The 25,424-nt window shown below is 37.3% G+C and overlaps 1 protein-coding gene across 1 annotated transcript in view; it reads right to left on the bottom strand.

Moving 5' to 3' along the window:
• The window catches only part of GABBR2 (gamma-aminobutyric acid type B receptor subunit 2), a 761,509-nt gene that overhangs the window by 57,570 nt on the left and 678,515 nt on the right, over positions 1 to 25,424 (bottom strand). The window contains exon 14 of the mRNA XM_067569912.1: positions 2,934 to 3,044. Coding sequence (XP_067426013.1) covers positions 2,934 to 3,044 — 111 coding nt within the window. The remainder of the gene's footprint in view (positions 1 to 2,933; positions 3,045 to 25,424) is intronic.

The following is a 25,424-nucleotide window of genomic DNA, read 5'->3' as shown; positions in this document are numbered from 1 at the left end:
GTACATCTGTCCTGTAGCTGGAGGAGTAATTTCCAGGTTGGGGAGGTTTACATGTGCTAGCTCTGCTCAAGCTGGTGTGCTACAAATAGCAATGTAGCTGTAGTGGTTCAGGTAATGGCTTTGGCTAGTCACCCAAGTACTTAGCTGGGGTTTCAGACTACATTGTACTTGGTGGATTGCCACTCACGTTGCCACAGCTACACTGCTATTTTTAGTGCAGTAACGCGATCAAAGCTAGCATGTGTACATCTATCTGAGAGGGAAATTATACCTCCAGCTGCACCATAGAGATACCCTAAAGCCTTGTTCCTGGAAAAATTAACACACATTCTTCTCTTTACACACAGTAATTAGTCCCTTTGAAATGTATGGAACTATTCACACTATGTAAAGCTAATCATCTGTGTAAATCTTTGATGGAGGCCCTGAATTTGTGGAGAAGTAAATGGTATTTGCATAATGATATCTGCAACAACCTAGAACATATCTGCAACAATCTAGAACAATATTTGCAACAATCTAGAACATATATTTAAACCATATGCTGTTGTTGGAGTTGTATGTGGTTGTAATTAAATACAGTAGCAGGATTGCAATTTACTGTTAATTGCTTTAATTGCACAAATATCCCACAAGTTATTTGTGGATGAATGGTGGTTAGCTGTCCACATGTAACATGTATGGAATTTTGCTCAGCATCCAAAATAGTGTTTGTGATATGCAAGGAAAGATTCAGCAACATTCTCAGTAGCCAAATTATAGGGGTCATACTGATCTGTAATTCTTAGTTGATACTTATTTTTATTTAAATAGTAATGAAATTCTCAGCTGGTTATGTAAAAAACTATATTAGGACAAAGCAGCAATTATCATCAAAGCAGTACCAATCACTTAATTGAATTCAAATATATAAGAGAGTATCTTCCTTAGAAATACCATCAGAATCTAAAGCACAAATATAGCTATTTTCATGTTATCATAAACGTTACACTGCTGGTCAAAATGTTTCAAATAAAATGTTTAGTCAAAAAATGGTCAATTTATCCAAAATGAAATGTAACAAAACAACTTTTTGACTTTTTTACAAAATGTTTTATGTGAAATTTTTCATGGAATTCTTTTTTATCAAAATGATAGAAAATTGTATTGGAAATGTTCATGAATTTCTGCAAAATGTTTTTTTTTTTAATGAAAAAAATCAGTTCACTTTGAACCCTTCAAAATTGTTCATGAATTTTAATTTAATTTTTGACCAATTCTATTACACCGCTATAAATGACAAAACTTTTGACATGTTAAACTTTATGAGCAGAATTACAGAGAAAAATATAGCAAACACCACTGCCTACTTTTTACCTATGAAAATGCAGAGTGAACACTTTACAATTTCGTAAGCTGATTCTGGCACTTAAGAGGCTTGGCCAATGCTGTCCTTGAATGCCCGTTATGATGCTTTTGACTTAATACACTATGAAATTATTACAAAATTATACATGCAAAGAGTGTAAAATCTGGTCACAATTCAAGAATGAGAGTTTCCTGCTGGCAGTGTCAAATTGGAAAGACACAGTAGATATAACTGAAAATGATTACAAAGTCAAAGAAACCAATCATTCATTAAGACAAGTGACATACCAACCATCAAGGTAGGTGAGGTAATATCTTTTACTGGATCAACTTCTGTTGATGAAAGAGACAAGCTTTCAAGCTTATACTTATCTCTCTCACCAACAGAAGTTGATCCAATAAAAGATGTGACCTCACCCACCTGTTCTCTCTAATATCGTGGGACCAGCATGGCTACAACACTGCACATATCAACCATCATGCGGCCTTTACATGGCCTATATATACATTGTGATAAAGTTAATGACTTGTCAGCAACTGGGTACTGAAGACAGTACTTTACTAAGTACTGTCTTTAGTTAGAGGTGTAACTCAGTACTGTCTTTAGTTACAGGTGTGCACTGATTTTAAATGGGAATTGCCTGCATGTATCTGAGGGCAGAATGTGTCCCATGTTTATTAACTGAAAAAATAGAGTGTGTGTCACCTAAATTCCTTTCTAATTTTCAGATGTAATTTGATTCCCAAGTTAACTAGATCTTAGGTAGGTTCGGTTTAACAGAGAGGTTATTTATTCACACAGAATTAGATATTAGCCTTATGAAATTCTGAAAGAACCAAACAGTGCTGCTAGAATTTTCAAGAAGTGCCTAAGTGACTTACGAATGACTTTCAATTGGACGGAGACCTCTAAGGGCATATCTATACTGCAGTTAGACACCCGGGCACGCAGGGCTCAGGCTGTGGGGCTGTTTAATTGTGGGGTAGACATTCCAGATCTGGTTGCAGCTCGGCTCTGGCACCCTCCCACCTGACAGGTTACTAGAGCTTGGGTACTCAGGGTACTCTACCCTTAGCCAGCTGGCATGGACCAGTTGTGGGTTTTTAATTGTCGTGTAGACATACCTTAAGTCATTTAGACACATTGAAAAGTTTACCCCAAATCTTGCAAGTATTTCTGAATAATATCTCAAAAGCAATCTTGTACTACTATTGCAAACATTTAAAACAAGTGCATAAAATATTGGATCCAATCCAAGAGTTTTAGAGATTTAAAGGCAATTCAGTTGATTAGGCTCTTTTATCAGCAAGATTTTCTCACTCATATTCCCATTCTTTAATTACCAAATTCCAAGTTTTGCATTATATCTATTAAGTTAAGTTTTAGTGTTGTATTTAATAATGTCCTTGTTACTTAACATACTATCACCTCTGCATATTATCACCCATTCAACTTACAGCCATATGCTTTAAAAATATTTAGTCAAGGATTTTTTTATCTTATGTCTGTCCATCAGGAAGGCAGTTTATTTTAACCAAAGTGTAGCAACTAGACAGCACTATTATGCAAACCAAGCAATACTTACCATAAGCAGCCCTTTGTAGGCATAGACAATGCCAAGCCAAATGGTCATGTGTGTGTTTTCACAGTGCTCTAAAATTGGACGAATGGAGATATCTCTGCCTGCAGGGTCCGGCTACAAAGAGATGAAAGAGTAAAGATTAAAATATTTGAATGAATATTTGACATGTGCTTATGCCTTAGAAGCCATTTCATTCTGTTCCCAGTAGTTTGAGGACACATGTATCTGTGCATAAAGGAAAAGCAAACTTCAGTGAGACTTGGTATGGTCTTGTTCCATAAGGCTGCAAAGGCAATGAGTTAAGAATGGGAATTAGTGAATGGAAGGTGATAGGTGGATTCATGATTATACTGCTTCAGCAAAATAGAAAGCAGAAGGGATGTTGGTCATATGTCCAATGACCCTCTTTCTTTAATACTGTCAATCACATTAATCTGTTACAGTTTGAACAAATACGTAACTACCATGAAAAATATATTTGGGATGGCATTCTGTGTGACTAAAGGGAAAGAAAACAACTTGTATCTTTTTTATTTGAACAGGTAATTTGGTAAAAATAGTAAAAAAGCAAATGGATACAGCTCAAAACTGCAGCCATGAAAATAAATATATGTACTTAAAATCACTTCTCACTTCAGCCTAAGCTTTTGTGTCATTGATCAATGGCTGAGTATGCAATGAGACACATTGTGGTATGTTCCAGACTATTTTTTGTTTTGTTTTGTTTTCTTGCCCTGAGACAAACCATGTGCTTGGATTATGCTATTGCCATTGCACTATAGAAACTACAGCAAAAACTCAGTATGGAATATAACTCATCCCAAAATTTCTGCAGCAGGCTCCCTGTGAGACCAAGTGAAAATCTGTGTACAAATTAATGCTGCTAGAAACCCTCATAGCTTCCACTCACCCTCAGAAAAGAGGACAGTACAGCAATGCAAAGGCAAGTGGGCTTCCATGTCGGTAAGGATATGTTATAACATATATTCACAGAAATCTCAAGAATCTTTATTTTACAAATACAATAGACAATTAAAAAGCAAACCTACAGGACTGTTATAATAAGAATATCTAACATCCTATAATAAATGACTGCTTTTTAATGGTGCCCTTGTACATGGATATAATACTTGTTCATTTGTAAATTAGACTAATGATTCGAACTGACTTGCTGTTTTAGTTTGACAGGAATATTCTATAATGCCAATCTTGTTGTGAACTGTTATCTTGTTTTCTTTTTGTGAATAACCTGGAATATGGGCACAAATGTTCAAAGCAACTCACTATTTCTAATTTAAAATGATGGACCAGATCTTCACCTGATGTAAATCATCATTTGCTTAACTTTATGTACGTGTGCTGTAGCAGTGGAACTCGTTACAGCCAGTTCCTTTTGCAACTGGCTACATGTATACAATTTTGGGGGCAGAAGAATATTGATTTATCTGAGCTAGGGAAAAATCTGATTTTCTCTGATTTAAATATAAAAGACCATTATTCTAGGTGCCCCCTTAGCGTCACTAGGAATTTTGCCATGGATTTCCATGGGTGCAGATTCAAGCCCCTACTCCATTTCTCTCATCAGCCCTTCCATATATACAGCATGATTGCTTGGCTACTGCTGACCTCAGATAGCAACAAAGAATAAAAAAAGACAACACATAAAGAAAAGAAAAAAAAAGACATAAATGGAAAGAGGAATTTGGGGCAAATTTCCTACAATCCATAGATGTTTCTTTGCACTCTTGGCAATAGAATGAGAGTTACATCCACCCCTTCCCAGTAGTGACCCTGAACAGGATAATCTAAATCCTAAAAAATCTCTCAAATAAAAGATGTCCCGAAGGCAGATTCTAACTTTTCACAATTACTTTATGGCCCCACTCTGACAGTCACTGAGCACCTGCAACTCCCATTAACATCAAAATGAACTATTGGTGCTCATCACCTCTCATGATAAGGCTCCTAGGTAGCAGAAAAATATATTACGATGATACTAATGTGCGTTTGGGATCACTGAAAATGTTTCCTTCTCTCTGATCGGGGACAAGGTGTTTCATAATTCTGAAGTCTTTATGTATAGAATGTAATTTGATATTACAAACTGAGGATAAAATTTTCTGGATTTTTCATCATTTGCGACTGAAATGGAGAAAAGTTCAGAAGAGAGTTATTACCCTAAAAATTCAGTTGTGCCCACATTTTCACATGAACAGGACTCTCATGAAAACAAATTTTCTCTAAATTTCTAAATCTTGCCATAGCTCGTTACAAGGCCAAATAGTTTTTTGGTCTTTTCTTTAAGACTGATCTCCTATTCATCTTTGAGTTAACTGCACCCTTTTCTGAGTTGTGAGATAATTATTTCAATTCTACTGGAGTAATAGGTACATCATTTCCTGAATGGGAACAGTGCCAGACTTACACTAGGACAAGTCTGTAATGAACATTATGTGCTCAGAAATAAATGAGGGCTTTCCTGGGATTCTGAGTCTGATCCTACAAGAACAAGCAAGGTTCCCATTGAAGGCAAGAAGGGCCCAATCTTGCAGTGGGCTTCAATGGGAGCTGAGGATACTCAGCACCTTGCATGATCAGGCCCAATATTAGTACTAAAATTAGGATAGCTTCTGTATTTGACAGCCCTAAACCAGGCTTCAAATCCATAAACGTTTAATATTTTTAATGAGGTTTTGTTGAGCTCTCATAAATTATGTGTTATGTGTGTTCCAACAGAGGTAACAATTATTTTGGTGTATGTGGATTTTTGTGTTTTATTTTTCAGTATTATGGAATGCTATTCTTGCTTCACTGTCTCAATTTGCCTTTTGGTTGATGTATTGATTTTGCATGAATTTACCAATCATGGCTAAAAAAATACAAATAAAATATGGTATTTTCTGATGTCCAAACAATGTTTTAAAAATCCATAATTATAACTGAATGCAGCACTTCGCTGACCTCACTAATCAAACATCATTTGTGCACTTTGCTATTGTGGAGAGCTTGGCTGTAGAGAAGATGACAGCTTAAAATCTACAAAGGCTTGTCTATGTACTGGAATTCTGCCCTTTCCTTTTATAGAAAGCAATTGAAATGCCCTTCAGATGTCATCAGCAAAAGTCTGAAGACCTCCTGTTTGTGATTAGGCTGAAGCTTTCCTACTTCCTTTGAAACCGCATAAGGTTTCTGATACTGGCATCAGTTTTTGCAATGCTTTCAGCTGCTCAACATAAACAGTTTATTCTGTTAACTTCACATTAGAGTCACACATCATCCCCAATAAAATGCTTACTCTACTCTATGACTCTTGCTGAGTCTAGAGAAAGGCTTTCAGACATCAATAAACAGTTTACCTGTGAAATTATCATAACCCCTTGAATGTATGCATTACTATTAATAGGGGAGCAGCAACAACCCCTGTCTTTAGGTTACCTAACGCTACCCATTATAAAAATCTTCCAGACTGTTTTAGACCTCTAGTGCCTGCAATGTTTACAGCAGGATTTTGAAATTTGACAGTGTCCCTCCCTGAGACAGAACAGGCACCAAGGATGTGAGTCTGTAATCGACATGGTGCCAGCCCAGGAAAGGCATAGTATGAACCCTGTGGATTTGGCTTAGTCATGGCTAGAAAGGCTAACAACACTGCAGGAAAGACTCAGAGCCCAAAGAAAATCCAAAATGACCAATGGGCAAAAAATTGGCAAAAGAGCTTAACACTAACTCTGTTACTTCTACCTACAGCAATAATAACTCCATATGAAACCTACGTGCATTTCCCAAAAGGGACTGATGGAGGGGAGTGTTGGATACTGCTGAATGCCTGGTCAATGCCTACAGCTGTCAAAGAAGGAACTGAGTCATGGCTGGGATTGTATTTCTTTGTGTATCCAGGGTTTGGGGAGTACAAGGATATAGGCCCAATTTACACTGTTCTCCAGAAAGGTTAGAGCTCACCCACTAGTGTTCCATGCAGACAATGCTTGAAAAGGAACACAAACTTAACCCAACAACTCTCTATACATTTTCTATAGTAATCTGATGTATATGAGTGAACTGCAGAGTGGGATGTTGGGGAGATGAAATTCAAGGAGCTCCTTACCTGGAGCCAGAGAGAGGAAATGTAGTGCAGCCAACCCCAAGTCTTTTGTGCCACTTGCACCATGTAGTAGGGCCATTGGGTCCACATAAGAGTGATTCTAGGCCTTCCATCATCACTGTTATCCATGTCAGACTAGACAATGCCTGCTCAGAGACTACCTTCACAGTGAGCAGGGTGCGTTTATTATGTGTTATATGTGGACAGCCCCTTTTGTGACTGGCTGTGAGCAGTCCCTCTGCACTGGCCCACATAGGTCTCCATAGAAAATAGCATCCCTTCCTAGTGGTACCACTGTCATTCACTATCTGAGATACCTTCCCAACAGATTCCTTCTTCACAGACTTGTCTTTAGTGTCTAATCTGTGAAGTACTGTAAATTGCTAAAAGTTTAAATCTAGAGTGTATGGATAATCTTCAGTTAGGGCACTGGACTGGGACTCAAGAGATCTGGGAGCAGTTCTGGGTCAGCCACAGACTTCTGTGTGACTTTGGACAAGTTACTAAGAGTCACTAAGAGTAAAACTTTCAAAAGTGCATAAGTGACTTAGGAGCCCAGGTTCCATTTTCATAAGTGACAGAGGCATTTTGGAACCTAAATTTCATCGAAAGTCAAGTCAATGGAACAATACTTGAAAATTTTACTATTAATCTCTTTGTGTCTCAGTTGCCCATCTTTAAAATGGCAATAATAATCTCCATTTCTCTCATTCTTCGTCTGCCTTTTCTAGTAAGTTTGGGAGGGGGCCTAGTGCTCACTCTGTGTTTGGATCACTCTGTTCATTCCCTCCGAAGCACCTGGCATTTGCCACTGTCGGAAGACGGGATACTGGGCTAGATGGACCATTGGGCTGACCAAGTATGGCTGTTCTTATGTTCTTTGCACATCATTTAGCACAATGGGACCTGGATCTTGGCTGGGACTTCTAGGCACTACTATAATGCAGATAACAATGAGTCCTATGTTGGTAGTTCTATAGTATTCATGCACAGATAAATCTTCACAAGCCTTCTAGATCCTCCATCCAAAAGATGCCCAGAACAACATTATACTGTCATTTCCACAACCTTGTGCTGTCATTGGTTAGAAATGCTCAGGGCATCAGTTTGTCCCAAAGATGAAAATAGGACAATAGTGGAAAGATTGTAGTTTCTGTTTTACAGATTTAGGATAAACTGTACAGTTCTATGCAGTGTTGTTGTAGCTGTGTTGGTCCCAGGATGTTAGAGAGTCAAGGTGGGTGAGGTAATATCTTTTACTGGACCAACTTCTGTTGGTGAGAGAGACAAGCTGTCAAGCTTACACATTAGAAAATCTACATTTCACTAAATCAGAAGAACATCCTTAGTTCTTTCTGAATCCAAGTCTTCTGCAAGGCTAATTAGACTCAATATTTCACTGTGCATTTTATGAAACTGAAAATGTTTTCTACATAAAAATGGAAATGCTTTTAATATGCAATGTATTGTGACTGTGTTCTCAATTACACAGGAAGATAGCAATAAAAATAACAAACACTGTGTATTTTTCAATTATTAGAAAACTTAAGGATATTTTAAGATTAAACAATTCGGATATGAAAAGAGAGTGATTTGCTACAAAATTGGTCCTCTTTGTTTAAAAAGGTATTTACTTTGTAAAGTCATTATGTTTATTAATGCAAACTAATTGACACATTACTAAACTAAGGTGACAGCCAGAATATTGTCCAAAGTTTGATGTCTGTCCATCAGGAGTATTGTAGAAAAAAAGAATGGTGATCTTTGTTTAATTTCTGAGTCTGTTGTCAAAGTGTTACAAAAAATACAACAGGGTACAAAAGAGTTACTGAGCTTTGATATATTTGTGACAGACTGACAATATCTTGTAATATCCTAAACAAACCTTAAGGAATGAAGATAAACTTTACTGAATTAAGTAAAACCTTATTGAATTAGGATTCATACCTTTGGGGTCGATTGAATTAAAAGTGCAATTGTGTTTCTGTTATTGTGGCATTGTATGTACCTTCTCTAGTAGGGAGGGAGATGCAAATGTTCTTCCTCCATTATTAGCCCTTTGAAGCCCCCTGCCCCACCGGAGAGGTTTGCATATACTAGTTCAAACTGGATCCTCCAGGGACCAACAGACAAAAGAAAGGGCTTTTGGATAAATAACCTGGATTTAAACTGGCTCAGGGCATTCTTCCTGATCCAGCAAATGGACATGACTATAGAGGGCCCCAGCCCTTAGGAAGGGGATGGAAGGACTGGGCCTACTGAGGCCCCATAAGACAATGACTTAGGAGTCCACAAGGGTGAGCAGTGAATTCTGGGTGCAATTTAACTTCTTGTGAATCTGAAGAGGAAAATTAGCCCAAGAGATTTAGAAGTGCTTATTGATATGAAGTTTGTCACACAAAAACCTCTTATGTAAGCACTGATGCCAGCATACCATATTATCAACAATTTCTGTACTTGCTTGGTAGCCATTAAGTAATACATATATTTCATTATTAATATTTACACAGTACTAGAAATTTGAGAAGATGTAAAGGATAATGTCCTTTTTAACTTTAAAAAGGAAAACTGCAAAAATAATGAAGAACCTTGTTAGATGGAAATTAAAAGGAGCTGTCACAAGGTTTAAATGCTTGCAAGCTGCATGTGAACTATTTTACAACACCATAATAGAGGCTTAGACTAAATATACCCCAAATCGGAAAAGACAATAAGAAGACCAAACGAATGCCACTCTCCAATAGCAGAGTAATGGAGGTCATTAGAGGCAAAAAAGCATCCTTTAAAATGTGGAAGTTGAATCTTGTGCGGATAATAGGAAATTGCACAAACTCTGGCAGCTTAAGTGTAAAAGTATAATATGGCAGGCCAAGAAAGAATTCATGAAGCAACTTGCTAAAGGTGCAAAAACTAACAATAGGAATTTTTTAAAGTACATAAAAAGCAAGAACCCTATCTAACAGGCAGTGGAGCCACTAGATGACCAAAGTGTTAAAGGAGCACTCAAGGAAGACAAAGCCATTGCAAAGAAGCTAAATGAATTCTTTGCATTGGTCTTCACTGCAGAGGATGTGGGGGAGATACCCACAACAGAGCTATCCTTTTTGGATGATTAATCTGAAGTACAGTCCAACATTGATGTGTCAATAGAAGAGTTTTTAGAACAAACTGATAAATTGAACTGTCAAAAGTCACCAGGACCAGCCGGTATTCACCCAAAATTTCTGAAAGAACTCAAATATGAAATTGGAGAACTACTAACTGTAGTATGTGACCTATCACTGAAACAAGCAGCTGTAGTAAATGACTGGAAGGTAGCTAATATAACACCGACTTTTAAAAAGGGCTCCAAAGGTGACCAGTGAGCCTAACTTCAGTAGTGGGTAAATTGGTAGAAACTAGTACACAACAGAATTAGTAGACACATTGATAAACATGATTTGTAAACTTGGGGGAAAGTCATGTTTGACCAACCTATTAGAATTCTTTTGAGGGGGTCAACAAGCACATGGATAAGGGTGCTCCAGTTGATATCAGTGTACTTGGATTTTCAGAAAGCCTTTGACAAGATCTCTCACCAAAGATTCTTAAGGAAACTAAGTAGTCATGGGATAACATGGAAGGTCCTCTCATGGATCAAAACTGGTTAAAAAATAGGAAACAAAGGGGAGGAATAAATGGGCAGTTTTCACAATGGAGAGAAGTAAACAGTCGGGTCCCCCAAGGATCTGTATTGGGATCTATGCTGTTCAACATATTCATTAATGACCTGGAAAAGGGAGTGAACAGTGAAATGGTAAAGTTTCCAGATGATACAAAATTATTCAAGATAGTTAAATCAAAAGTTGACTGTGAAGGGGGATCGCACAAAACTGGGTGATTGGGCAAGAAAAATGGCAAGTGAAATTCAATATTGATAAATGCAAAGTAATTCACTGATAAATGTAAAGTAATGGACATTGGACATGAGAAAAAATCCCAACTACACATATGTAATGATGGATTCTAAATTAGCTTTCACTACTCAAGAAAAAGATCTTGGAGTCATCGTGGATAGCACGTTGAAAACTTCAGCTTAATGTGCTGCAGCAGTGAAAACAGCTAACCAAATGTTAGGAATTATTAGGAAAGGGAAAGAAAATGAAACATAAATATAATAATGCAACTCTTTAATTCCATGGTGCACCCACATCTTGAATACTGTGTGCAATTCTAGTCACCCCATCTCAAAAAGAATGTAGTTTAACTGGGAAAGATTCACAGAAGGGCAACAAAGAGGATCAAGGGTATGGCATGACTTCCATATGAGGAGAGATGAAAAAGAATAAGGTCTAGCAGAGTTACGAATTTAAGCTACCAGGCTCATCTTTTGAAAGTACTGTGCAGGTTTCCTTGGAGGATGAGGACTGATAGATCAGAGATAGAGTGACCATTTTGTGAAAAGTGTTCATCCACAAATGACAGGATAGTTTTGTGTTTTATCATTTTCATATGCAAGTTCATTTGAGAGCATAGTGATTGTCTGGTTTCACCTATATAGTTGTTATTGGCGCAAGTAATGCACTGGAAGAGGTACACCACATATTGTGATAGGCACGTGTCCTCATCCTCAAAGGAAACCCACACAACATTTTCAAAAGAAGAACCTGGGAGCTTAAATTCATAACTCCACTACACTAAAAATCATGGACAAAACATAAACAGTAGATTTCTGGCTTCTTACAACAAACTGTAGCCCACTAATCCCCCCTTTTTTTGTCCTAGGACTGCAGAGGTGTCAATGGGTGTCTTGTTTAATACAAACAAGAGGAAATACTTCTTGATACAATGCACAGCTAACCTGTGGACCTCATTGTCAGGGGTGTTGTGATGGCCATAAGTATAACTGGGTTAAAAAAAGAACTAGATTAGTTCTTGGATGATAGGTCCATCAGTGGCTATTAACTAATATGGTCAGGATTACACCCCAAGCTCTGACTGCCAGAAGCCGAGAGGGAAGATGGGGTAGATCATTCCAACTGCTTTGTTCTGTATGCTCCCCTGAAACTCTGGTATTGGTCATTGTCTAAGACAGGAAACTGGGCTAGATGGACCATTGGTCTGCTCTAGTTTAGCCAATCTTATGTTCTTATTTAATGTCCATATTTCAAATAGTGTATAAACTGAATATCACACAAGAAATTATTTAGGCTCTGATTCTTCATCAGGATTCACTAAAACTGACATCTGTCCCCATATAGAGGAATTCTACTGATTTCAATGGCACTCTACATAGTTGTAGAGTTGCACTGTGGCATATCTCTGTGTTGAATTTGGTCCTTAGACAGCAGCAAGAGTAGTAGAGGGAGTCTGAAAGTACAAGTAAACAGATTTTTAATCTACCCAAATTTAAGGTTCCCTGTTTATCCTGCACAAGCTGATGAAGTCATTAACATGTCATCAGTGAACTGGCCATACAGAAATCATGTCTTCAATTTCCACTGGTGAAATGATGGGTACAAGGTCTGCCTCTCATAAAATCAGAAGAATAATTTATTTTAGCGTTTATATACACTATAATGTTTGAGTACCTTACGAACACTGAAGAATGTAGTTTCATAGCAGTAGGGAAGCATTTATCTCAATTTGACAGATGGGGAAACAGAGGCACACAGAGCTTAAGCAATTTGCCAAAGATCACAGGAAATTTGACCAAGAATCTGACCTACTGAGTCTCAATTCAATGATTTAACAGCAAAACATTCTTCCTCTCTGATGACCTCAGATCCATAGAATATCCCTCAGTTCTCCCCAAGTCTCCCTTTCCCATGGCAGGAGGGGTGGCTCCCCTTAGGAGCCCTGCTACTATGGGTTCCCCAGCAGTGCTGCTGGACTGGGTAAGAGATAGGGAAGTGTTCGTACCATTATACAAGGTGCTGGTGAGACCTCAACTGGAATACTGTGTGCAGTTCTGGTCTCCCATATTTAAGAAAGATGAATTCAAACTGGAACAGGTGCAGAGAAGGGCTACTAGGAAGATCAGAGGAATGGAAAACCTATCCCAGGAGAGGAGACTCAAAGAGCTTGGCTTGTTTAGCCGAAGCAAAAGAAGACTGAGGGGAGATCTGATTGCTCTCTATCAAAACATCAGAGGGATAAATACCAGGGAGGGAGAGGAGTTATTTAAGTTAAGCGCCAATTTGGACACAAGAACAAATGGATATAAACTGGTCATCGGGAAGTTCAGACTTGAAATTAGATGAAGCTTTCTAACCATCAGAGGAGTGAAGTTTTGGAACAGCCTTCCAAGGAGAGCAGTGGGGCAAAAAGCCTAACTGGCTTCAAGATTGAGCTAGATAAGTTTATGGAGGGGATGGTATGAAGGGACTGCCTGTGGCCAGTCTGCAGCTACTTGTGACAAATACCCCCAATAGTTGGAGATGGGACACTAGATGGGGAAGGCTCTGAATCACTACAGAGAATTCCTTCCCAGATGTCTGGCTGGTGGGTCTTGCCCACATGCTCAGGTCTAACTGATCGCCATATTTGGAGTTGGGATGGAATTTTTCCCTGGGTTAGACTGGCAGATACTTTGGGGTTTTTTTCACCTTTCTTCAGAATGGGGCATGGGTCACTTGCAGGTTTAAACTAGTGTAAATGGTAGATTCTCTGTAACTTGAAGTGTTTAAAACATGATTTGAGGGCTTCAGTAATTCAGCCACAGGTTATGGGTCTATTATAGGACTAAGTGGACAAGATTCTGTGGCCTGCAATTTTCAGGAAGTCAGACTAAATGATACAATGGTCCCTTCTGGTCTTGAAATCTCTGAGTTTCTGAAGCAGTGTCACATGTCTGCAGAGTCAGTATTATCATACACTCTAGTTTCCTCATGGGACTGAGGCGGGATGGTGTTCCTCACCCAACCATAACTCCTTCCAGTCAGTGTAGCCCGCACAGAGATTTCTATGGCGTTATAGCATATCAGAGAGTCTATGTCATGCCTTACATGATCTGAACTTAGATCCAACAGCAAATCCAATAGGCTGGAGGGCAGCATTGGCACCTCTATAGTTAATTTTTCAGAATGATTTTGTTTTTCTCCTTCCGTTATACTGAAATTCTGTTTGCCAAGACATGAACTTTAGGCTTCCAAGTTATCTTGCTTCAATGGAGCCTTAAAAAGTTAAACTCTTTTGGGAAACTGACAATTCAGTGGAAATCCTGTTCACTTCGCAATTTCCAAATCCTCATTGCTAAGAGTATTTTTAGACCCTAGCATACATGTATGACAGTAATTCTGTAATGCTCAGCTGCTGAGATCACCACACAACAATGTCTGATAGAATGCCAGTATATATAGCTATACTGATATGAATGTCACATTTATGTAGTATAGCGGTATAATTTTATTTTTTTAATGTGAGTTCTTGTAAGATGTAGAAAAATGTACTATCTCATCACAACAACATTACCAAAGTAATAAGGCACATACATCTTTCATGGGTTTCAGGTAGCCTAATGTAGCTATTTTATATCATAGAACTTGCTGCAAAGACAGATGGGATAAAACAAACTGGGCTTATGATTAAAGGGAGGAAAAAGAAAAATAATGAAAGAAATAAATGCCAACACCGAAATTTCATCTACCACAATAAAAAGAGGACTGGTGATTCAGCTTCAGTGATGTTCACACACTATTATCTTTGAAATTAATCTGCTTTCTTGTTCTCCATCTGTCTCTATACAAATAATTCCATAAAATAGTAATCATACATACTGTAGTTTACTGGGATTTAGAGATGAGAAAATACTATTAGAGCTATTCATAGGCTCATCTATTGTGAATGCACACATATTTTTACTTGCAAATTGCATGAATTCATAATTTCTCATTTTATGCAGTGGGGATTGATTTTTATGTGTGTTTTAAATAAACTGATTTTTTAAGAGCCACGTTTCCCGGAGAGGAATTCGTTAATTCTTTGTTGTTTTCTCTTCTCCACAGCCTAACCCAAATAGCTCCATTTTAATGTTAATGTATTGATCTAAAATTTTTTTAAAAATAGATGGCATTAACTAAAAAATGATTTGCAACAAAATACGGAATTACAAGCAATAAGAGAAAGGAATATTCTGGTATATTAATGTTGAGTTCTCTGAAACACTATTAGTCTCCTTAATATATAAATGCACTGAAGGGTTCAAATCTGGAGTTTTGCATTATAGTATTTCCTTAAATAAATCTAATTTATAGGATTATTGTCTCTGATTTCCCTTCTTGTCTTCTTTTGATCACAACATCATATAAGTGTAGGGCTGGAAGGGACCTTAAGAGATCATCAAGTCCAGCACTTGCGCTCATGCAGGACCAAGTATTCCTAGATCACTCCTGACAGGTGTTTGTCTAACCTGTTCTTAAAAGCCTCCAGTGATGGGGATTCCACAACCTGCCTTGGAAGCTTATTTCACAGTTTATAGCTAAATATCTCACCTAATTCTTTCTTGCTTCAGACCAAAACCATTACTTCTTGTCCTCACTTCAGTGGACATGGAGAACAATTGATCACTGTCCTCTTTATAATAGCTCTTAATATATTTGAAGACTGTTATCAGGTCCTCCCTCAGTCTTCTTTTCTCAAGATTAAACATGCCCAGTTTTTTTAACCTTTCCTTAGAGATCAGGTTTGATAAATCTTTTATCATGTTTGTTGCTCTTCTCCTCTCTCCAATTTGTTCATATCTTTCTTAAAGTGTGGTACCCAGAACTGGACACAGTACTCCAGCTGAGCACTCTCCAATGCCAAGTAGATTGGGACAATTACCTCCTGTATCTTGCATACGATAACACTCCTGTTAATACACCCCAGATATTAGCCTTTTTCACAACTGCATCACATTGTTGACCCAGATCCTTTTCAGCCGTGCTACTATTTAGCCACCATATTGCCCATTTGGTAGTTGTGCATTTGATTTTGTCCTTCCTAAGTGCAGTATTTTGCACTTGTCTTTACTGAATTCCATCTTCTTGATTTCTGACCATTCTCCAATTTTTCAAGGTCATTCTGAATTCTAGTCCTGTCCTGTCCTGATATATGTCTGAGGAATAGAGATTGAAACCTGCCTAAATATGTGCTTGGAGCCACGTGGACAAATACTACAAGGTTTAGTAAAGAGTCCTTAGCACTGGGACAGGTGTGATTACTTTGGCCTTGTCTATACTAGCACTTATGTCAGCAAAACTTTGGTCGCTCAGAGGTGTGGACACCCCCCCCCCCCCCCCCCCCCCCCCCCCCCCCCCCCCCGAGCGACATAAGTTTTACCGGCATACGCGCGTGTGTAGTCAGCAGTATGTCAGCGGGAGAACAGGTTTGCTTGTAGCTGTTAGGAGAGAGAAGAAAAACAAGTTAACCCCTGAAAGGCAGAATGCTTTTATTGGTTCACCTCACTTATTGCAAGAACACCAAAACCCCAAGGGTATTGAACAATGCTCTCCTAGACAAATTATCTGAACAGAAGGCCTGGCAAAACAAAAATGCTTATAAATGCTCACATGTGTTAGATTTGATGTTAATATTAATGCTGATGTTAACTCTTCTGACTAATTTGTTGTTAATTTCAAGAACTGTAATAATGTACAATGGGCACGATTTTTTGAAAAAATCTTCAAACATGCTAGAAATCGTACATGAGAACACTATGTGATGAAAAACCTTATGGATATGCAGTTTTGTTGAATGAGAACTCATTTTGTGTTTAAAAGCCTGGTGATGTTAAAATTGCACAGCTAATGTGCAATTAACCCTAGAACTTTTCACAGTGAAAAAGCCATTGCAAGCCTAATTTGCTGTGTGAAAAGGGAAACTGAGGTACAACACCTCACAGTCTTCATGGCTAAATGTCAGAGTGAATGCACTCTGGAGAATACGAATGTCTTTGCTAAGTTGACACCTAGGCCAGAGCCTGGAATCACTAAAATGGTTCACAGAATGTGAACTAAATGACTAACTTGGCCCTGCAAGGAATTCAGTATGAACATGATTCATATTAAGGAAAAGAAAGTCTTGTGGCTAATGCCCTATCAAGACTGGAAGGTGTTAAAGTATATTCAGGAGCTCTGATAACTGCCTTCTACAGCCTTCTTGCGCTGGAGGTGTGACACTGGCCCAAAAAGGACTAAGCAACTTTGCAAGCTGCATGGCCCAAATCCGACCTTCAAAGACATATTAAAGGAAAATACAAATGTTAATGATTTACATTTGATGGACAAAGATTTTCAGCAATCCCCATCATATTTGGCTGTCTCAGTGCTAGCCAGAGAGTTGGATGGCTTTAAGGGAATTGTATTTTTATCTTCTTAATAACCAATGTGGTGATCAGAAGCTGTTTGTTGCTGGCTTGGTATATCTTATGGAAAAAAAGCCACGAGTATTTAGGGGTTTGCCTGCCCCATTCTTTGCAGTTTTGCCCTCTTTAAGCTATCTCAGTGTAACTACCCGAGAGGCTAATGTCACAATCATCTTTTCCTGCACAGAAGTTGGGCTTCCCAAGTAGGATTTCCTGTTCCTTCCTGCTACTGCTCAGTCTCTGGTATACATGTGTCTCAGTTATATTTTACACCCAAATTATGGAGCTCAGAATATATATCAGTAAGCTTGTTTGTGAGTACAATAAGAGTTTTATTCACCCTCTTCTAAAGCCTTCAAGAATATTATCACTTAAAATTATTTTAAAAAGAACTTTTCATTTTCTTTTTAAAAAATAAGGACATTCTCATACAAAAATGTAATGAAGATAGATATTTGTGGACAAATGTAACTATTAATTTAAACTAAATTTGTAAAATAATCTCAGTTTTAAAAATGATTAAATGTAAAAGTCCATGGAAACTTATTATTTATCATTATTATAACAAGAATTTTTATGAAGACTAATAAACCTGATTTGGCTCCTAAATAACCTTTCAGCTAATGTTTGTGTCTGGCTTGGCAATAGAGGGTTTCCTCAATACGGGTGGAGAGACCCATGGGGTTGACTGTTGCAAGGCTAAATGGGAAATGAGTATTAATTTCTTTTACGTTCTAAGGGAAATGGGAAGATAGAAACTAACTTCAGGGTGAAAAGTTCCAGAGGGGTAGCCGTGTTAGTCTGTATACTGCAAAAACAACGAGAGTCCTGTAGCACTTTAAAGACTAATTTCTGCAGGCATAAGCTTTCCTGGGCTGTAACCCACCTGCAGAAATTAAATTTGTTAGTTTTTAAAGTGCTACAGGACTCTCGTTGTTTTAACTTCATGGTGTGCTCTTCAGGCTGGTTTCTTCCTTCCTCTGAGCTAAGATGCTTCCCTTTGGGGAGCAGTATCAATGGTAAAGTTCTTCTAGAATTGAGGCTTAGTGTTGCTGCCAGCTGAAAGTCTCTATGTTGAGTTGGAGAGGGAAAATGACTGGAGTGTACTAGGTGCTATTAAGCCTACTCCAAGCTTGCAAGAGTCAGTCTAGCCTGGGATTTTAGGTTAGGCAGAGGCCTACTTCAGCTTTGGAGTACTTAGTTAGTCTGGAACTAAAGTTATGTTTGGAGTCTGGCTTAGACAGAGGCATGTTCCAGCCTTGAAAGATTGAGTTTACCCTGACAGAACCTAGAACCAGCCTGGAAAAATTTTAGTTCAACCTAGACAAAGGATAACTCTGTTTTTTTGTTTGTTTGTTATTTTAGTTGGGAGCTATATTGTTATAAAGTTGTTGTGGGAATGTTTTTTAACTTGTTTCAGTTCACTTTTCATTACATTGAGAAGACAAGTAACCACAACTACAATCTCAAGAAGAAAATATACGGAGACATTTTATTGTGTACATATATTCAAATATCACAGCATTATTTTAGATTTTACAGAATAGAAAGTTATTGAAAGAACAAGGAAAGGTTCCTTTAGTATAAAAACCTACAGTGTATAGAAGAAAGGATTCAATCCTTACTCACACAGGTAGCACCATTGATTTCACTTGGGATGGTTGACATGAGTAACGACCAATAATCTTTTATTTTTATGTTTAGGCTAGACAGTAAATAATATTCCTCCACAGGAGATAAAAGTACTGCAGTTATGGGGATTTTTAAAGTCATAGAATTTAAGGCCAGAAGGCACCGTCACATCATCTAGTCTGACCTCCTGTATATCATAGGACCCCCACATTACCCAGCATCCACACACTATACTCAACAACTGAAATTAGACCAAAGTTTTACAGCCCACAGGAGACTAGACTGTTATATGTCACTTGCTGAGAATAGGAGGGACTGAGATGCACTAGTGTGTGAGGCCCCTGAAGTGGCAGGGAAATGATTTTCCACTGCATCTTTCTTCAAAAAATAGATACTCAGCAGTGTTGCCCCTTTTGCGACATTATTTAAAGCAAACCAGTTAGCAAAGAGAAAGTGTTCTTGTCTGAATTCAGTAAAACGTTTATGCAACTTTTTCCTTAAATAATTTATGTTCTTTCAGCAGCTGTCAAACCAGATTCCATTTAACACAATTCTACCAAATACCTTTTCATGTTACTGGTATATAATAGAAAAGTTGTTAATTTGGAAACAGCTCAAAACAATGTGCAGTTCAAAATAAAAATCAAGCACCCTTTTATACATTCCCCGGAACTGTTCTTTGTTAGGTTACCATGCTCCATATGACTGAAATCCACTTTTGCCTATATGACAGTGTGTGTTTGATGCATGTATGGTACAAATGGGCAATTCTGACCCTACCGTTACCTCTACTGTGTTGCATTATCTCACACAGTTCTTACATATTCTTGACAAAAATATATGTCCAAAATCTATTTAGTTGTACAATCATGCCTCAGTGACTTCTAATAGTGATTGACCATGGCTATCTGGCTGATTTTCAAATAAGAGTCCATTTTGGAAACTAACATATCATATGGGGGATGATCCATATACCATTTTCCATTTTAGATAGTAGTAGGCATTTCTTGCCCACAAAAGCTTTTGTGTGGTATAGATATGCGGGGAGTCCATTTGAAGCAATGTTGTAGTATCCCTGGGTCCAGCTCTGCCAGTGCTATAGATTAACCATGGCTGACCTTGGACACTTCATGAAGGTATGTATTTGATGTGTGTTGCCATTGCCCGCTGCCCTGTCTATTATTTCTATTCTTTTGGACAGTTTTACATATTATTTAGTGAACTGAAGTCTATTCCCAACTCTGCTTGAAGTGACCTTGTGAAACCTCTCTGTTAGTTTATTTGTAAAACTGCAGGAGTAGTGGGCCCTGGCAGCGGCAGAGACTAATATTTGACTATCTTCTAGAATTGGGGTATGAGGTCTTGCTCAATAATGGTGGCTGTGAAGTGCATTGGAATATGAATAGCAGTCAAAAAAGATGAGAGGTGAACTCATGATCCCTTACTCCTCCCGCTATACACTTTCCCTTCTGCTAAAGGGTATTTTGAAGTGCTTACTCTCCCTTGAATGTCTGTGGAACATTGCCTGACTGAAGTATGGTGGAGAGGCAGCCTGATTCAGGCAAAAGGTGGAACATACTGTAAAATTTAATACACTTGAGAGGTCTAGTTTTAACAATGCCTTCCAGGTATCTCACTTCAGAAAAATTCAGTTGGGAGGGAATAATATTGAATAACATTATTTCAGCCTATGGCTTTTCATATACAATTTAGAATATTCACACATCCCACTTTCAGAGTAAAAAAAATTAAAAGGAACTCAGGGGTACAGGAGTTTCCATTTAAATACAATGAAGAAAAAAGATCAAGAAAATATAGACGCTATAAGTAAATTATAGAGGTAGAGAGGCCATCAGGAGGATGTCAGACAGCCTGAGGCAAACATATGGGTGCAGTTGCAGTTGTATTTTATGCATCAAAAAGATACTGTTAGTGCTTTCCAAAATAATTCAATACAAATCTGAGTAGAGAGTGCAGCACCTGATTTATCACAGGGTACTTATACAATCATTCTCCTTGAATCACAGGTACTGTAATAAGCAAAATATTCTTGGTTGAATTTTTCATTATCTGTTTTATCGACTTCAAAAATTAACATTTTGTAATAAGACAAAGTCTAAGACTTGCATTCAAAGGATGAAAGGTAGATTCAGGGACTGTATAGCTGAATATTTGACTCAATGCATTCATCACTCATTCTTTGAGTATGCACTGAAGGATGTGTCCTTTCACATGCTTACCATGTTACTGAAGATCTTATTTCTGTACATAAATTGTAGGTATAAAAGAATAAGACATGGTCGTAAGCCCGGTTGGGGACATATTTATTTTTACAATACATACCAGCTATATAAGAAAGTCAGGGAACATGATGCTTCTATTGACAAGTTTTTTTTAAAATATGCAGTACGTTTTTAAGGGACAGTGTCAACCCGAACATCACATTTCCATGGGTAAATTTTCTGAAAGACACCTACTTATAATTGTCTTAAAAAAATAATATATATATATATATATATATATATATATATATATATATATATATATATATAAGACAATTGTATTTGTATTTTTCAAGACAATTATAAGTAGGTATACTTCAGAAAATTTATTATTTAAAATTTATTTTAAAAATGTATTAGCAGCCAAAGGGAAGATCTGCAATAGAGCTGGTCAAAAAGCTTTTGTCAAAACTGTTACACAGTGGAAGGTAGCTATGTGACAAAGGGGAAATTTTCATGAAAAAGCATTTTCTAAAATCTTTGAATTTTTATTGAAAAACCAAAAAATAAATAAAAATAAACGGTTTCCAGATTTTCAGTGTTTTGACAAAAAAAATGAACAATTTCCAAGAAAAATGTATATGAAAATGGAAAAAAAAAAACCCCAACCAACTTTAGTCTTCCGTTCACAGAGCCATGAAGAAGTCCTGGGGAGCAGAAGGAGCTGTGTGAAGGTGAGAAAGCTGGAAAGCTTACAACTGTGCTGTTGCCCATCACACTAAAAGGCAAGGGGCATGGAAGGCTGAATGTATACTGAAAGAAAAGGGGAGGAGTGGACCTGAGTATGTTCATTGCTGTGGCTCGGAAATTTGCTGATGTTCCCCTCTTAAAATACCCTCATAAACCACAACAGGACAGAAGAAAACCCTGAATAAACAAGTAATTAACAATTCTGGATAATATTGAAAATTTTAAAGCTAACAGTGTCCCTTTAAATGGTCAGTTCATACACACATGGGTACAGATCTTGAGTGAGATCAGGGACACCTACCAAATATGAGTACTGAACAGAAATAAAATATTGACCTATTAGCGGGAGTTTTGATCCGTAAATGATAGCAGGATAGATCGCAGTGAATTTATAAGAGGATTCATTTTCATTTTGAGTGTCAAGGTACCTCACTCCATGTAAATCTCTTCCCGTGAAATCTTTTTACTCATTCAGTCAGAGACGCAACACACGTTGCCCTTTGTTTCCAATGAAATAGAAATTAGCCAAATTAATTTTTTTAACCCAAATCATTTAAAATGTTGGAATTTTTAAAAAAAAATCAGTAATAAATCTTATTGTTTAAGGACCATATTCTGCAATTTTTACTCAACTAAATAGCACTGAAATATTCCCCATGGCTGTACAAACATGCAATAAAAGGCAGTCTCTTTCCTAAAGTGCTTATAAACTTAATTAATGACACAACACAAATATGTAGGGGTGTGTGAGAGCAATGGCTGTGTGCACACTGGAGCTCACATACATTCTAGGTATTACTAACTGGCAGTGTTCTGTAGACATCATTGAAGAAGTAAGTCTTAAGGAGGGGCTTGAAAAAGGATAAGATAGTGGATTAATTTTTTTTAGCAGTTTGTCCGGGCATGGAAGTTGGCATAGGACACAGCAATCAAGACTTGTGGGAGAAATGGATGAATAAGGGATAAAAATGGGAATGTTGGCTGAATAAAAATGGGGGTCTTTGATGCAATAAACCAATAGATAATATAAAGGCCAGGATGAGTCTACCTACACATTTTTGATGTGATGGTGAAGATGGATCCCTTTGAAGGGCTTAAAAAGTGAGGAGACATGACTGAATTAAAAAAGCAAGGAAGATGATTCTGGTAGAGAGTCTTGAATGAATTTTAGGGGAGCAAGGCTGGAATCACCAAATCCAGAGGAGAAGAGGTTATAGTACATGAGACACAAGATAAAACTCTGGATGAAAGATCTGGCAATCTTGACAAATAAAAGGCCAAGTCTTCAAGATGCTATGAGGGAAACATGGAAAGATTTGGAAATGGCCTGGATGTGAGGGTCCATACACAAAAAAGATGCTCAGATCCTCCAGATTATTTGCATTTTTCCAAGTTGAATCTTATTCTGTTATTTTATTATGTCTCTAATCTTCCTAGATATCTTGTATTATTTCTCTGCCTTCATTTGTGTTCATCATATCTTTCAATTTAGTGCCATTGGTAATTTTCATTAATTTGCAATTTAGTTCCTCTTCTAGATTTTTAATAAAGATATTTATTTAGAATTGACCTAATACAACTGGCTGGATAACCCCACTATCCTTTCCCAATTCAATACTTTTCTATATAGAAACCATGACTTTGGTTTGATAGTATTTACACATCTTTATATTAGTTTACCATGAACAATTTGCAGAAAGCAAAAGTCTTGTGTAAATACATGTTTGCATGATGGTTTGTGCTGTAAATGTTCTCAAAGCCACTTAGAAATTTCTTTGATTTCCTTTCTCCTATTTATAAATGTTTCGGCCATTCAGACAGGAAGAAAAACAACACTAAGTGTGAAGCTTGTTTGCATTGAGGATGTATTTTCTTGGACACTGTCCAAGACAATGGAATTCACTCCTTCAGGAACTAAAAACCACTTCAAACCTCACTTCTGTATGGTCCAAATGCAAAGTGCACTTCCTTTGACCTTGCCTTCACAAATAACTGTACATCAGCTTTTTTGTTTTTTAAAAAATGATAAACCTCACACAACGTTCCTCACAGGGAGAAGACGCGAGAGGGAAACACATGTTATAGTTAGTCACTTATTTTTTTCTCACTGATACCACAGTGATGAGAAGATAGAAGAACTTGAATAGACTATGACTTAGATAACTTATCCCTATCCAAGAATAATATATTACTAACAGTGAGTAACTGAAGTGATTAGTTTGTCTACAATCCAGGGATTAGAATATGTTTACATCAAATGTTCTTCTAACAACTTTGAATGACACACACACACGAATCAATGCCTGTTTATACATACTTTGTGAACAGAAGAGAGAGTTAAAATCACTCTTATTACTGTTCTCCAGATAAGATATTTGCTTTTCTCCAGAATTCTGGTACCTCTATAATTTTCAATTTTTTCTCAAAACAATTCTCAGTGGTAAAGCATGTTTGTTGTGCTATTTCTCATTCCTTAGAGTCAGACTGTGATGCCCGTACATGTGCTGAGTAGTACTTTACCCCACAAACAGTCCCATTGAAGTCAGTGTGCTCCCTATGGAGTAAAGCGTTACCTGGCATGAATAAAGGTATTAGAATCCAGCCCTTAGGAAGAATATAGTCCACACCAGCCAATTTGTATGGTCCCTTACCCTTGTCATGTGAGTAAAGGTAACAATCACACTTTGGTCTTAAATATCTAAATTTCCTATGAAGCCATTTTGGCTTCTTATTGTTTTTTAGATTCTTCATTTTCAGAAGAATTATAGTCTTTTGTGCCTTAATTAGGATTTGCCTTAATTATAGTTAAATAAAGGTGTTTAATTTACAATTTGATGTATATAAATAGGCTGTTTTTAACAACTGTACCAAGTGCAGCATTCATTATTCACAATTTTGATTGAATCCAGTCAGTGAATCTAAACGTTTTCTGTGTGAATGGATTAATGTACAAATCAAATCAAATTTGTGGATCAGCATCTCTTGTCACCAGCAAGAATAAGTTTCTCCAATATGATCATGTCCTTTCTAACTATACAAAATAGATCTGATTTTTTTTAAATTAGAAAGTTTATTGCCCTAATACATATGATATAGTTTAATTCCTATCCACAATCCATTCTCATGCACCGTGCTGTGATTTCTGCTTCTGTAAGTGTCAAGCTCTGTGCCCTTCCTGTTTATCAAAATAGTCTCAGAAGGTTTCAGTCATATTTCAACTTTCCTGTAAATGTATTTGATCATGCCACTACATAGGGAGACATAACAATATAACTTAAACATTACAGACTGAAATTAAATCCATCAAATGCTGCTTGCTGCTTCTGGATTGCTTGTCTGTGTTCCTTACTTGGTGGAGGGCTAAAATGGATACAGACAGCTGTACTTTGATCACAATACTTGCTATCTTTTACTTTTAGACATTTTCATATCTATATGGCAATCTTTACCATAGTATCTGTGCA

Source organism: Emydura macquarii, unplaced genomic scaffold (genome assembly GCF_026122565.2).
Source record: "Emydura macquarii macquarii isolate MOO-44397 ecotype Brisbane River unplaced genomic scaffold, CSIRO-AGI_Emac_v2 contig_2948, whole genome shotgun sequence".
Classification (NCBI taxonomy): Eukaryota; Metazoa; Chordata; order Testudines; family Chelidae; genus Emydura; species Emydura macquarii.
The sequence above is the reverse complement of the archived record's forward strand: the minus strand, read 5'-3'. Positions and strand labels throughout refer to the sequence as shown.